The following is a 15,523-nucleotide window of genomic DNA, read 5'->3' as shown; positions in this document are numbered from 1 at the left end:
CCTGCTTAGTGGTTTTTCAATGAGGTGCAATTGCGTAGGTCAGGAATACTCACAGAATGACAACAGCTTTTTGACTCCTGAATAGGTAGATATGCAGTGTGTGAACAAAACAGTTGCAGAAAGCCTCCAGATTTTAAACTGACAGCAGTGTCCCTTTCTCCTTGCAGCGAAGGAAAGGAAATTAGTGTATGGGTAACTATTCTCACACACTGTTTGCTTATAAACTGTTGTCTCTCATTTATGACTGTGAGACTGAACAATTAGTCTGCCTGCTGCCCTGTGTCATCAGTAATAAACTGAGGGGACTGGAACATGCTAATTAGAAATCAGGACTTGGAAGAAGTAAAAAGAAACCTATTGAATTCTGTGGACAGATGTTATGCAATTGTGTTCCCTTAATACTTTCTTCTCCACCTTTCACTTTTTTCTGTGTGGGCGGCACTGTAGCACAGTGGTTAGCACTGCTGCTTCACAGCGCCAGAGATCCGGGTTCAATTCCCGCCTCAGGCGACTCTCTGTGTGGAGTTTGCACATTCTCCCCGTGTCTGCGTGGGTTTCCTCCGGGTGCTCCGGTTTCCTCCCACAATCCAAAAATGTGCAGGGGTTAGGTGAATTGGCCATGCTAAATTGCCCGTAGTGTTAGGTGAAGGGGTAAATGTAGGATAATGGGTCTGGGTGGGTTACGCTTCGGCGGGTCGGTGTGGACTTGTTGGGCCGAAGGGCCTGTTTCCACACTGTAAGTAATCTAATCTAATCTAATCAATCTGCAGGCAAACATAATGGTTTAAGGAGGAGTAGAGTTTCAGCAAAAGTGTTAAAAATTATGATTTGGAGGTGCCGTGTTGGACTCGGGCGTATAAAGATCATACACCAGCTTATAGTCCAACTGGTTTACCGGGAAGCAGTAGCTTTCGGAGCGCTCCGAAAGCTAGTGTTTCCAAATAAACCAGTTTGACTATGACCTGGTGTTGTGTGATTTTTTACTGTGTTAAACGTTGTTGATGTTATATTTTGTTCGCCTGTGATTCAGAATAATTTCTAATAAACAGTAACTTTCTGTTAAGTATAGAAGCCTAGTAGTGTATTCTATTAACCTGAGTATGTCAGGCAAGGAAACTGGGAACTGAGTAATTTGATTAAATTTTTCTTTTTGTGATGACTCAACTGTCAACACACTTTCCCTTGTGGATCATGACAAGATACAATAAATACTCCTACTAAACACTACACATAAAATAATTGATTGCACCATGAGTAAGACAGAAGTTATGGAATTTACTTTTACAGGGTAATTTTTATGAAAGATTGACATAAGTGCAATATTTGTGCTCAGAAAAGGTGCCACTGGATTACAGTAAAAATGTACACTACAGAATTCATAATTTGCTTACATTACTTATTTGATAGCACCATAAACTATGCATTCCTTGGTTGTTTCACAGAATTCCAATTTCATTTGCTAGTTAAGTACTTACTGCCTATGCCTGCAGCTCTCGAAAAGGTGGAGGTGACTCTTGAGCTGTCTTTTTGAATCACTGCAATCTTGAGGTACACTCACAGTGCTATCAGGAAGCTCTGGGATTTTGACCCAGCAACAGTGAAAGACCAGAAACAGAGTTCCAGGTCAGGATGCCAGGTGTAACTTGAAGGGATATTTGCTGGTGGTGATGTTCCTATGTACCTGCTGCCTTCTTCATTTTAGGTGATAAGAAATCATATGTTTGGAAGGTGCTAACAAAGGAGTTGTGGCAAGTTACAGCAGCGCAGCTTGTATGTGATGGTATATATGGTTATGATTGTGTGTCAGTAGTGAAGGGAGTGAATGTTGATGGGTGTGGATGGATGCCAATCAAACAGGATGCTTTGACCTTGATGATGCTGAGCTTTGAGACTGTTGTTGGAGGTGCACTCAGCCAGGCAAATGGAGAGAATTCTATCAAACTCCTGATTTGCACATCAGACGTTTAGGGGTCAGGTGGTGAGTTACTCTCAGAATTCTTACCCTCTGACTTAGCCTTGTAGCCACAGTATTTAAATAGCTGGTTTGGTTCAATCTCTGCCCAATGGCACAACCCAGCATATTGACAGTAGAGGGTTCAGTGATAATAATGTCATTGAACACCATGGGGTGATAGTTAGATCATCTTTTGTTGGAGTTGCTCATTGCTTGGTACTTATGTGGCACAAGTGTTACTTGCCATTTTTCAGCTGTAGCCTGAATGTTGTCCAGGTTTTTCTCAATGTGGACATGGCCTGGTTCAGGATCTGAGGTGGTGTAAATGATGCTGAATATTGCACAACCATCACCAAATATCCCCACTCCAGACCTCATGATGGAAGGAAGGTGACCAATGGAGGAGCTGAAGATGGTTGCACCATTGACACTAGCCTGAGGAACTCTGCAGAGATGTCACATGACTAAGATGACAGCCTTCTAAAAACTGCAATCATTTTCAATGTCGATGACTTCAATTGACTCCCACAAATGACAGTTTTGCTAGGACTCCTCCTCGATAGGGTACAGTCAAATGCAGTCTTTATGTCAAGGGCAGTCATGCTCACTTCCCCTCGAGATCAGCTCCTTTGTCTACATTTGTTCCAAAGCCATAATGAGATCAGCTATTGAGTGGGCTTGCTAGAACATAAAATGAGTGTCAGTGACCTTACAACTGAATAAGTGTCACTTGATTTAGCAGTGCTGGCAACACCTTCCATTACTTTGCCTATGATTGAGTGTTCTGATGACTGAATTTGCAGGATTAGGTTTCTCTCACATTTTGTAGCTGCACTAAAACGTAGAAACATAGAAGACAGGAGCAGGAGTAGGCCAGACAACCCCTCGAACCTCCTCCACCTTTTGTTATGATCGTGGCAGGTTATCAATCTCAATATACTAATCCTGCCCAACCCCAATTCCCTTGGTCACTTTAGCCACAAGAGCTAAATCTACTTCCTTCTTGAAAATACAATCATTTGACCTCAACAACATTGAATTCCACAGGCTCACCACTCTCTAGGTGAAGACATTTCTCCTCATCTCAGTCTTAAAAGCTTTACCCCTTATCTTTAAACTATGACCCCTGGTTGTTGACTCCCTGCCATTGGGAACATCTTTCCTATAACTACCCTGTTTAGTCCTGTTGGAACTTTATTGGTTTCCATGAGATACCCCTCATTCTTCTGAACTTCAGTGAATACAATCTTAACCGACGCAGTGTCTCCTCATGTGTCCGTCCTGCTATTCCAGGAATCAATTTGCTAAACCTTCACTGCACTCTCTCTATAGCAAGAGCACCCTTCCTCAGATAAGGAGACCAACCCTGCACAATATTCCAAGTGTAGCCTCTCCAATAGTCTGTATAATTTCAGCAAGACATCCATGATCCTGTACTCAAATCATCTCACTATGAAAGCCAACATAAAGTTTGTCCTCGTTACCGCCTGATGCACTTGCACACTTACCTTTAGCAACTGTGGCATGAGGTCATCCAGGTCTTGTTAAATATTCCTCTACCACCACCGCACCGCCCCCTCCTTTCAATAATAATCTGCCTTGCCAATTTTGCCAAAGTGGAAAACTTCACATTTATCCACATTTTACTGTATCTGTCATGCATTTGCCCGCTCACCCAGCCTATCTAAATCAACTGACTTCTGTACTCCTCACAGCTCACCCTTCCAGCCAGCTTTGTTGGCGAGAGCTGGAGCATATCTCCAGTACATGTAATACTTGCCAGAATCCTGCTCTAACTTTATCAAAATACTTAGCACAATATAGGGTCAAGTCTTCTATAACATGACGGTTGTGTCTTTGTGCAACCCTATATTATAGAAAAATTGCACTTTAGAAACAGCACTCAAAGTGTTGTTGATGTAATTGCAATACAGCCAGATGTTTTAAAAGTTTGCGCTTTACAAATAACATCCCCAATTCGTCAATCACATTACAGCAAATTTGTGCTGAGGAAATGTGCATTCTAGCAGAACGACCTGTGTATGTTAACTACCACTGATTAGCTGTTCCAAGATAGTAATATCTGAAAAACACACCATTGGCAGAGGCAAATTCAATACAACAGATTGTCTCATATGCGATGTGTTTCCAGTTCAAAATGAAAACATCAAGAGAAAATGCTGAGAGAGGGAGAACTCAAGCATTTTGCTGTATCATGGAGATAAGTACAGCAGCTTCCAAACCTCAATAGTTACTAAAAGCCAAACTAAAACCTTGGTTCCGTGGGAGCCTGACCCCACCCACTCACGCTGCTTCTATTGTTCCAACTTTTCAAAATACTTCCCACGGTCTCACTTTATTGGTTTGGAAAAGACCACTCGGTACCTCTGGCTCAACCTCTCTTTTTATTAAAAAAAGACAAAATACACCTCTTAAAGCAATAGAATATTCACAAATCAATCCCCCAATCATACTCTAATCATGTTCAGACACTCAAGCTTTGACATGCAACTTGCATCCACCATTCCTTACACCTGAGCATCCTCCACCTCTCCCACCTAACTTCTCCCCAAACTTATACTCATTTAGCTGCCATCTGACCCCCTTGTCCACTTACCTTGTTCAGTTATATACACTTTTCAAAGAGGTTGTAGATGTTTAAACTTTGAAAAACAGTAGTTATTACTGTGAAAAGTTGGTACAATGTGGTTTCCAGTGCTGATCCCACATTGTACTAGTCTTTCCTGACTGGATACACTATTTCTGGGGAGTCCAAAATCAGAAGTTCTGGTCAGAAATGCAGAGTTCCAAAAAATAGTCAGTAAAGCAGCACTAAATGATCATTGAAGTCAGATTTCCAGTCATCAGAATATTCATCCCACTGGGATCAAGTTGATTTCATGCATCTATAACCCACTGGCACAATGCTGCTACTGAGGATGCTCACATATTTCCATATTTATGAATGTTTTTTCATCTTCCAATATCCAAGTTGTTCCAGTTATTCCTGGTCAGTGATCTTTACAATGAAGTAGCTTTTAGCCAATCTTGTTAACACTTGGGTTAAACGACATGTCAAAGTTTATTAGTGTATCATACATCTTATTAAACTAGTCTAATTAAATCAACAATCTTTTTTCAGTGTCAGTTGACACAACAGTGGAATCTTGGAGCTGAAATGGCAAACCTCATTAAATTTTCGTTTTGTGATAGAATACCAAATTTGTCTTTTCACAACCATTGTGCATCACGGGATACTGGTTTTGAATTCTGAAATGTACCCTTTGTTCCTCTGACAGCCTGCAGTCAGGTAGGTCTGCAGATGATAAGATGACTGTTTGCCAATGATTGTTAATATTTCCTTCATTTTTTCTCTCCAGTTTAACTTGAACTATATACATGCTTTTCCTTCTTCAAGGCACCATAATGGATCAGGTGGCACACATTAGTCCTTTTCACTGGACGATTGCTATTAGAATTGGCGGAATGAAGAAGTTCCTGCATGTGTAGTAAAATTAAATGAACCGTAGTAACACCTGGCAAGTAACCCATAATTACAACACGACTCAATCCCTAAAAATCTTGGTCTATCAGTAAGATGAAAAGTTCTGTTTTTCTTAGGCCAAATCTTACGTGGGTGACTTTTACACAAGTGAGTTATGGTACTAGTTATTCAATGAACTAAAATGAAATTTTCAAAAACCTTTCTGTATTATGTCAAACAGTCAGAATACATCAGAACAGAACTCTCCACAGGAAAATAAGAACAATAAAATGAATAGAACTGATCAACACATTACTCATTTCAAGCCTCAGGATTTACTTTCATTCACAGTTTGAAACTGGAACTTATCTGGAGGTTTATTTATTTGCCAAATTTGTTGAATTCCAAGGGAGTTCAAGAGGCAAACAATATGCACTTTATTTACTGGTCAACTTACTAACACAACATTTCTGTAAGGGTTCACACAAAATCACTGTGTAATAACAACAGTTCCATGTTGTAGAAAAACATACTGGCTCATTTAGACAGCAATCTGAGGCAGTGTCCTCCTTATGTAAGAGCCATAGGTTTTGCATTGTTTTTGTACATGTCAATACTACCTCTAAAAATGACTCAACAGCAAGCTAAAGTACAACTAATTGTAATCCACTCCCAGTCAATTTTAGTTCAGGAGTGCTGTTACAAAAAATGGTATTCAGATAAATTCAGATTAAGTGAGTGAGTAATTGTCATCAAACTGAGTTGTGATTATCTAAATTGATAAAGAAGCACTTATTACTTGCAAAGTAATACTATGAACCAAGTATTTTAAAATTAATTTTGAAGTTTAACAGGAGTTACCAGAATTGCTTTTATCCTTAGACATAACCAACAAAAAATACTTGTCAACAGAACTGGACTATTTTATTTCATAACATACTTCAGACAATTACTGAATAACCTATTGATCCTACAAGCCTTTAGAATGAATTATACAACACGCTTGCAGCTACCCAGTCCAACTGCCAAAAGCAGCATTAAGTCAGAAGAAGAAAATCCTAGCAGAAGGGCTGTGAGCAAGATACTTTAAATTTTCAACATGCTAGATGCCTTGTGAAGGGCAATAAACTATCTCCACCGTCCACACGATAACAACACATTATAAACTGAAAGTAATAAAAAGAGTATTTTCTCATGAAGCAGAGGTTATTTGGAATTGGAATTTCTACTACTCCAAAACTATTACAAAAACAGTCTCGAAGGATTTCAAAAGGGAATTCAACAGCTGCATGAAAGGATCATGAAAGGTTACTGGAAGCAAAATAAATATTAGCTTTACAAGGTGGATTATACGAAAAGAATAATCAGCCAACAAGTGGTCAACTGAATAACTAGTACTGTATATGTGCTACAAAACTCCACATTTTGGGTGTCACACAGCTCACTTACAGTCATCCTGGGTCTAAGATGTTTATAGTGGAATGAGGAGATGACATTAACTATATGTGACTTTACAAACATCCAGAGTAAATGTAAAGATGTGTGTCCAATTGATGATAAATATTATGAAATGTATTTTAATTTCACCTTGATTGCTATGTTTGCCAAATACTTGAGACTTTTTGCTATCGAAATGTTTTAGATATTTTTGAAATTATGTACTTACGCATGCGATAACGCTGTCTCTCGGCATTCACGTATATCAGCTATACGTTTGTTGTAGCTGTGAAAATGAAGTACAAATTCATGCTGTGATTACCATTGCTGACTGATTTAAATTTAGAACACTGAAAACCAAACAAGAACCCATTGTAATTTCCACAATAAAAGTACATTTAGAGGAGAACTGAACAATTTAACAATCTACTTGCTGGCAAAGACAAAAAAAACTTTTTAAAATGTTTAATCAATTTGTTTGAGCTAGAAAGTCAGTATTTAGAATGGTATTAGAAAAAGAATCAGGATTTCTTTTGTTTAATAAAGAAAACTTGAAAACCATCCCATATTTGTTTCAACTTCATAACTCGATTTCATTGTGCTCGTTTTGGAAATACAAACAGTAAACAGGAGCAGAGTTTAAAAAATGATGAAATTTCATCTTATATCCAAGTTTATCTTATTTGGTTGGATAGCAGTCAAGTCCACTTAGCTGCAGCTATTTACGATTATATCAGCATCATGTTTCCAAACATAATTATCCCCAAGGCCATTTGGGGAATACAACGTGTTAACCTCATCAGATTTTCCGTACAAATTATTGAAAAAACTTCAAGAAATAGAAAATCTTAAGAGTGGTTTTAAATACTGCTGCATTTAAAGTACCAAGATTTTAAACTATCTAATTCAATTAGATTTCTTAACTTCAATAAATTTGACTTCTACAGCCCACCCTAACAATTTGGATGTAAACGTGATTACACAACAATTGATACTTATTCAGAAAAAAAATCACTAACGGTTGTCCTCTGAAACAAAAATGTGAAAAGCAAATATAGTAATGAATAGTCTGATTGCGTGAGCAAGCACTGGGAAATACTTATATTATGATCTTAGCTGATGATAATCATGGACATATCAAATTCCAGGATGAAACTTAGTTTGATAGATAAAGGTTTATTTTTGATTTTGGTTCCGCATAGTGGCTAGTTGCTAAACAGATACTCACGGGGCTGCACATGTTCTTCAACAAAAGAACATATGGTTATTGCATAGAAGAAAACAAACGCTATTAAGCGAACAGTTTATAAAGATCTTAAACAGGAAAACAAAGTTTCAACGTTTTTCCAACAAAATCCCTCATATCTCAGAACTATCACTCCGACATCAATGTTTTAACTCTTACTTAACAGACTCTTTAGTTCTCTTTTTTTGGACAGTGAGAATTTTAGGACTTCTGTCTAAGTCTGCCAGCATGGAATTCCTGATAGCCTAAACGTCTTTTCTGTTCTGGCAATTTGAGAATTTCTGTTCAACTCTCACCATTTGGAGCCTCCACAAAATAATAGTTCTGCTAGGGTGACTGTTTCCCTGAACTGAAATGTTGACTCTTACATCCACAGTATATTAGCAGCCTCTGATCCGTTTCTAACTGCTGTGAACAGTATAAACATTTAATTCAGTAACAGGACAAATATTCTGCTGGACAGCTGACCAGATCACATGCCTTAATGGAAATTATTTAGGAAATTGTTCCAAATGACTTTGACCTTAAAAATAATGTATTAACTGCAAAGAACTTAAAACACACTTCTGCCTCAATTTTAAATTCCCAACCTTTTATCAGTTATAAACTAGAATTTATGGAGAATACAGGTTTAATTTTTTGATTTGCTGTCACCATTGTGAATCACAGCAACTGTACAATTAGTTTGTTTCAAAACATACCTGTCAAGTAAACAACTCAAGCTCATCTTTCAAATACTATAAATCTCCAAACATAATATGTACACATGAATACTATTCATTATTGTCATGTATCAAAACAGCATAATCTAAACTTGCTTCCATAATTATTAATAATGTATTTGCAACACTTCGTATGTTACAAATTACACATCAATACTCAATGGGATTTTGTACAACTACGAAACTCAGAAAAAAACAGTACCCTTTTATGTTCATGAACAAGTCTTCTGCGACTTTGTGAACATGGAATACTTCATCCCTGAAGAGAGCAAGACAGGAACTGCTCTGCAGGGCAATCTTCCACAGGCTCAGAGCTGCAGCATCTGAATTCAGGTTTCCATGGCAAAGGATAAAACCAACTAACAAAAAGGTAAAATATGTGTTAATATCACTTTTGCATCAACATTTTTTCACAACAAAAGTTTATATTTATAAAACATCCCCAAATACTTTATAGGAAATTTATAAAGTGAAGGTTGACACCAATCTATGCAAAGGATCAGGTGGACGGATTTGTTTTTGATCTAGCTTTTGGCTGAGACTTGAAGCGGTGTCTTGAAGGATGAATGTTCATGAGGAAATTCAAGAGCTAGGCAGGTGAAAGTACAACTAGTAGCAATGGATCAATTTAAGTTCTGTAGAGGTCAGAATTGATGAGCGCAGAATCGTAGAGGGTTGAAGGTCTGGAGAAGATTACACAGAAAAAGAAATGCTAAGGCAACTGACAGACTTCAAAACAAGGTGAATTTTAAAACTGAAGGTTAACATGACCTCTATATTTTCAACTAAGTTCCAATGTCAGTCAACAAATACAGTGCTGATGTATGGAACAGCAACTGTTGCAACTAACACTGTGGATAAAGTCTTGTCTCATCTCAAGTTAATGGATGGCTATCCAGGTGGTGTTGGAATGCTGAGACAAATAACTACTTTATAGTGCAACACAAACCAATTCTATCTGCTTTACCATCATGTGAAACACACTTTTAAAAAATTACTAAAAATGGAACAATAATTATTTCCCTGGAGAACTGCAAACTTGACATCATTGCTTGAAAAACTAACAAGGATAAGCTCAGCATTGACAAGCTAATCAATTTAACTTTGGTAAGCCCATAGGAAATATGAGCCGGAGTGAGTGTAAGAAAGTGATGGCCTAATGGTATTGTCACTGGACTGTTAATCCAGAGACCTAGGTCATGTCCTGAGGACCCAGGTTTGAATCCTGCCACAGCACGTGGTGGAATTTGAACCTGACAACAAAAAAGTCTAAGTGGTGACCATCAGTCCATTGTTGATGGTTAGAAAAACTTATCTGGTTCACTCACATCGTTTAAGGAAGGAAATTGCCATCCTCAGCTGATCTGGCCTATATGTAATTCCAGATCCACAGTAAATTTGACTGTTAACTGTTAGTGATAGGCAATAAATGCTGGCCAAGCCAGTGACACCCTCATCTCGTGAAGGAATTTAAAAAAGACATTGATCCCTTGAGCCCACTCATGGCTGATTTGACATTCCTCATGTCCACTTTCCTGCCTTCTTCCCGTTCTCCGATTGATCAAGAATCTGTCTCAGCCTTAAATATACTCAAGGACTCTGCCCCCACAGCTCTCGGTGGTAAGGAGTTCCAAAGACACTCAATTCCAAGAGAAGAAATTTCTCATCTCAGTCTCAGATTGACACCCTTTAGTTCTGAAGCTATGTCCTCTGTTCCCACACCCTGTCAAAACCTTTAACAATTCTGTACGAGCTCACCTCTAATTCTTCTAGACTCCGTTGAGTCAAGTCTCAACCTGTTTCACCTAATAAGACAATCCATCCACACCAACAATGAAATAATATCTTGCCTTAAATAAGGGGAGCAAAAATCCCCTCAAAGTACTCCAGCTGTCGTCTCATCAGCAGCTTTTGCAGTTGCATTAAGACTACTCTACTGCACCAAGCCCCTTGAAATGAGGGCCAACATTCCATTAACCTTCCTGATTACCTTCTGCCCTTGTTTGCCAGCTGTGTTCATGCACAAGTCACCCTAAGTCCCAATGTGTTGCAGTTTTTAGCCATTTAAATAATTTTCTGTTCTCCCAAAGTGAACAACTTCACATTTTCCCACATTATACTCCATTTGCCAACTTCTTGCCCACTTACCTAACTTATCAATCTCTCTCTCTCTCTAAACCATTCCTAGCCCCCTCATAACTCTGGTGAGCAAACTACTAGAAAAACACTAATTCAGAGCAAAATTAATAATATACATGTATTGGTTCTTGTGACAATGGAAAATCAGCTTGGATTTCTTCAGGCAAAACTCAAACATGACTAACTTGGGAGTTTACCTGAGGAGGCATCAGAAGATTGATTTGATGTATATGGATTTCCAAAAGATATTTGATACAGTGTGACACACCAGACTTATAAAAAAAAGTTTAACTCATGGAATAAAATGGATGCTAATAAAATGGCTTCAAAATTAGCTGAGTGGTAGGAAACAGAGTGGGTAGTTAATGAACATTTTACAGCTGAAGAAAGGTTTGTAGTTTTCCAGGGGCCCATGTTGGGACCATGGTTTTCCTGATAACAATCATCAGGGGTGGTGACAGAGTGGCATACAGTCACGAAGGAGTTACCCTTAGAGTCCTCAACATTGATTCTGAACAAAATGAAATCCCTTGACATCAGATCAAAAATGTGCAGGCAGTGCTTTGGTGGTAATGTCACTAGACAAGTAATCCAGAACTGGAAATGTGTTGCTGGAAAAGCGTAGCAGGTCAGGCAGCATCCAGGGAACAGGAGAATCGACGTTTCGGGCATAAGCCCTTCTTCAGGAATGAAGAAGGGCTTATGCCCGAAACGTCGATTCTCCTGTTCCCTGGATGCTGCCTGACCTGCTGCGCTTTTCCAGCAACACATTTCCAGCTCTGATCTCCAGCATCTCAAAGTAATCCAGAACCCTGTGCTAATATTTTGGGGGCTTAAATTCCACAATGGTTGATGGTGAAATCATTTAGAGTCAGAAGGTATGGAATCTGTGTGGACAGAGTTGAAGAATCGCAAAGGAAAAACCGCACTCTGATGGGAACCATGTACAGGCCCTTAGCAGTAGTCAGGATTTGAAGAAATAAAATCAGGAGATAGAAAAGACACATAAGAAAAGTGCTATTACAATAATCATGGGAGACTTCAAAAATCTGGTGGACTGGAAGAATCAGGCTTGTAGCAGCTTAAAAACCTAAGAAAAATTACATAATGTGGTGAAAATTAATGGGAAGCCATTAAAAACTAGATGATAAAAGAAAAGAAATGAAGGGGGAGAAGGTGAAATATTAGAAAAAGCAAGCTCATAATATAATATAAGATTGCTAGAGTTTTTTTTTAAAAGAAGAGATATCGAAAAAGAGAGAGGCAAGAGTAGCCAGTAGGCCACTAGAAATCAAGCAGTTGTAATGGGAAGCAAAGAAATGCCGGAGTAATTTTTAGGCACTTTCCATCGGTTTTCACAGAGGAAAACACCACGAGCATAACAGATTTCAAGAGAGTCAGGGGGCAGGGGTGAATGTAGTGGCCATCACTAAGGAGATGATGTTGGGTCAGGTGAAGGTAGATCAATTACCCAGGTCAGATGGACTCCACCCCAGAGTTTTGAAGGAAAGTACTGAGGAGATTGCAGGGGGATTGGTGATGATCTTTCAGGAATCACTAGAGTCAGGGAGGGTGCCAGAGGACAAATGGCTAATGTAACACCCCTGTTTAAGCAAGGGAAGCAGAAGTAAAAAAATTGTAGGCAAGTTAGCCTGAACTCTGTCATTGGTAAGACTTTAGAGCCCATTATTAAGTGCAAGACTGTGGAGTACATGGAAGTGAATGTTAAAATAGGGCTGAGTCACCACACTTTGTCATGGGAGGTCACGCCTGACAAATGTTTTAATATTTTTTCAAGGAGGTAACAAGTTAAACGAAGGAGACCCAGCAGACATGATTTTCAGAAGACCTTTAGATAAGGTGCTGCACAGAAGGTTGCTCAGAGACCAAGGTGTTGGGGCAAGATACTGGCAATGGAGAGAGGACTGGTTGATTGGCAGAAGGCAGAGAGTGGGGATAAAGGGGTCTTTTACGGATGGCAGATGGTGACTCATGGAATTCTGCAGGGGTCAATATTGGGACCACAACTGTTTGGTTATATATTAATGATCTTGACAAAGGAACTGAAGGCATTGTTGCTCAGTTTGCAGACAGATGGAGGGACAGGTAGTGTTGAGGGAATGAGGGAGACAGGAGGGGGACTTGGACAGGCCAACAGACTGGCAGATGGAAATCAATGTGGGAAAGTGGGAGGTTTTGCACTTTGGTCAGAAGAATGGAGGCATAGACTATTTTCTAAATAGGGAAAGGCTTTGGAAATCTGAAGCACAAAGGGACTTTGCAGTCCGAGTTCAGAATTCTCTGAAGGTTAATATGCTGATTCAGTTGGCAGTTAGGAAGGCAAATGCAATATTCTCATTCATTACAAGAGGTCCACCACACAACAGAGATGTACTGCTGAGGCTGTATACGGCTCCAGTCAGACTGCATTTGAACATTTAAAGCAATTTTGGGCTCTATATCTGAGACAAATGTGCTGGCCTTGGAAGAGGTCAAGAGAAGGTTTTCAAGAGTTATCTTGGGGTGAAGGGCTTGTCAAATGAGGTGCAGTGGAGGACTCTGGGTCTGTCCTCAATGCAGTTTCGAAGGATGACGAGGAATCTGAATGCAACTTACAGAATACTGAGAGGCCTGGGTAGAGTGAATGTGGTTTCCAAGAGGACACAAAGGCAGAGCCTCAGAGCGAAGGGACAACCCTATAGGTCGGAGATGATGAGGAATTTCCTTAGCCAGAAAGTGGTTAATCTGTGAAATCATTGTTGTAGAGGGCTGAGAAGGCTAAGTCATTGAGTGTATTTAAGACAGAGATAGATAGATTCTTGATTAGTAAGAGGACCAAGGGTTACTGTGAGAAGGCAGGGCAATGGGATTGAGAAACATATTAGCGATGATTAAATTGAGGAGCAGACGTGATGTGCCAAATGAAAAGTGTAATTCTGCTCTTATATCTTATGAAAATTGGAATTCAATAAGATCTGGAATTAAAAGTATGATTAACCATGACCATGCAGTCATGATCAATTGCAGTACAAGTATATATCACTGATTTCCTTTAGGAAAGGAACTCTGCCATTCTTGCCTGGACAGATCTACGTGTGACTCCATCCAGATCTAGAGCAATGTGGTTGACCCTCAAAAAAGTGAATGAGTGGATTGATTACCTGGCATCAAGCTAGACATCAGAAAAGATAAGTCCTTATGAACATCTGGGGTCTCTTTTGGAGCAATGCCTCAGAAGCTATTGAAGCAACAACCTGATATATTAATAATCATGGAAACATACAATGACCCAACTATAACTGTCAACATCCCACCATATGCCCTGTCAGATCAGCAGGACAGACTCACCAGAGGTGGCAACACAGTGATACACAACCCAGAACAAGTTACTCTGGGTGTTCTCAACATTGAGATTTCACAGGATCTCAAATCAATGTCAGATCAAATATGGGCATGAAACATCTGGATAAACACTGGCTTGTCCTCCACCCAGAAGATATTCTATTGAATCGATATTTCTTCACGTTGAACACCACCTGAAGGAAGCACTATGGATTGCTAGGGTGCAGAACGTACTCGAGGTGAGGGACTTCAACATCCATCACCAAGAGTGGCTCTGTAGCCCCATTAAAAAAGTGGACTGGCTGAGTGCTAAAGGACATGGCTGCTATAATGAGTTTGGGACAGGTCTAGATTACTTGTCCAGTGCCATTACCACCAAGGCACAACCTCCACATGTTTGACCTGACGCCATGAGTTTGCATTTTGTCTGGAATCCATGTTAATATGGAAACCACCAAGAGAGAAAAGCCAACGTGACTTCATTCACACCAATCTACCTGACAGAAATATGTCTATCTTTGACAGAATCTGGAGGTGACTTCTGTACAATTCTTGTGGAGATGAAGTCCTGTCTTCACATGGAGGATAAACTCCATTGTACTGTGAAGCACTATCACTGCATGGTATGGAATGCATTTGAATAGATCTAGCAATTCAAAACCCGGCAATCATGCGGTACTGTTGGCTATCAGCAGAGTTATACTTAATAACAATTTGTAGCCTCATGGTCCAATGTCTCCTTTACATCGGAGCAAGGTGCAAAGTGCAAGAGGACATGCTAGGATGCACCAAAAAAAAGCTACAACACAAAAGTTTTTGCATATCATATAGCAGAAGCATCAATGGGGCTAAGCAATCCCAAAACCAATGAATCAAATTTAAGTGCTGCAGTCCTGTCATATTTAGTCGTATATGATGAGAACTATTAAACTCAATGGAGGCGGATACTCCACAAATCCTCAATGCCTGGAGGAGCACAGAACATTAGTGCAAAAGGCAAGGCTGAAAGATTTGCATGTATTTTTAGCCATGATGCCAAGTGGGCCATGACCTCCTCCAGAGTCCCAGCATCACTGATGCCCAGATTTTAACCAATTCAATTCACTCCAAGAAATCAAGAAATGGCTGGAGATACTGGGTAGTGCAATGATATGGGCAATGACAATATTCTGGCAATAGCCCTGAAAATGTGTACTCCA

At 39.5% G+C, this 15,523-nt stretch overlaps 1 protein-coding gene across 4 annotated transcripts in view; it reads right to left on the bottom strand.

Annotated features, from left to right (window-relative positions):
• nckap1 (NCK-associated protein 1) overlaps nucleotides 1-15,523 on the bottom strand; it is a 218,777-nt gene that overhangs the window by 123,136 nt on the left and 80,118 nt on the right. For all 4 annotated transcript variants that reach the window (XM_043693453.2, XM_043693454.2, XM_043693456.2 and 1 more), the window contains 2 exons: nucleotides 9,046-9,202; nucleotides 7,105-7,161 (listed from right to left, as the gene is read on the bottom strand). In XM_043693453.2, the coding sequence (XP_043549388.1) occupies nucleotides 7,105-7,161; nucleotides 9,046-9,202 (214 nt within the window). The remainder of the gene's footprint in view (nucleotides 1-7,104; nucleotides 7,162-9,045; nucleotides 9,203-15,523) is intronic.

Source organism: Chiloscyllium plagiosum, unplaced genomic scaffold (assembly GCF_037043375.1).
Source record: "Chiloscyllium plagiosum isolate Xiang-an unplaced genomic scaffold, Cpla_swu_hap1 HiC_scaffold_7, whole genome shotgun sequence".
Classification (NCBI taxonomy): Eukaryota; Metazoa; Chordata; class Chondrichthyes; order Orectolobiformes; family Hemiscylliidae; genus Chiloscyllium; species Chiloscyllium plagiosum.
This window is presented reverse-complemented; position numbering and strand designations above follow the sequence as displayed.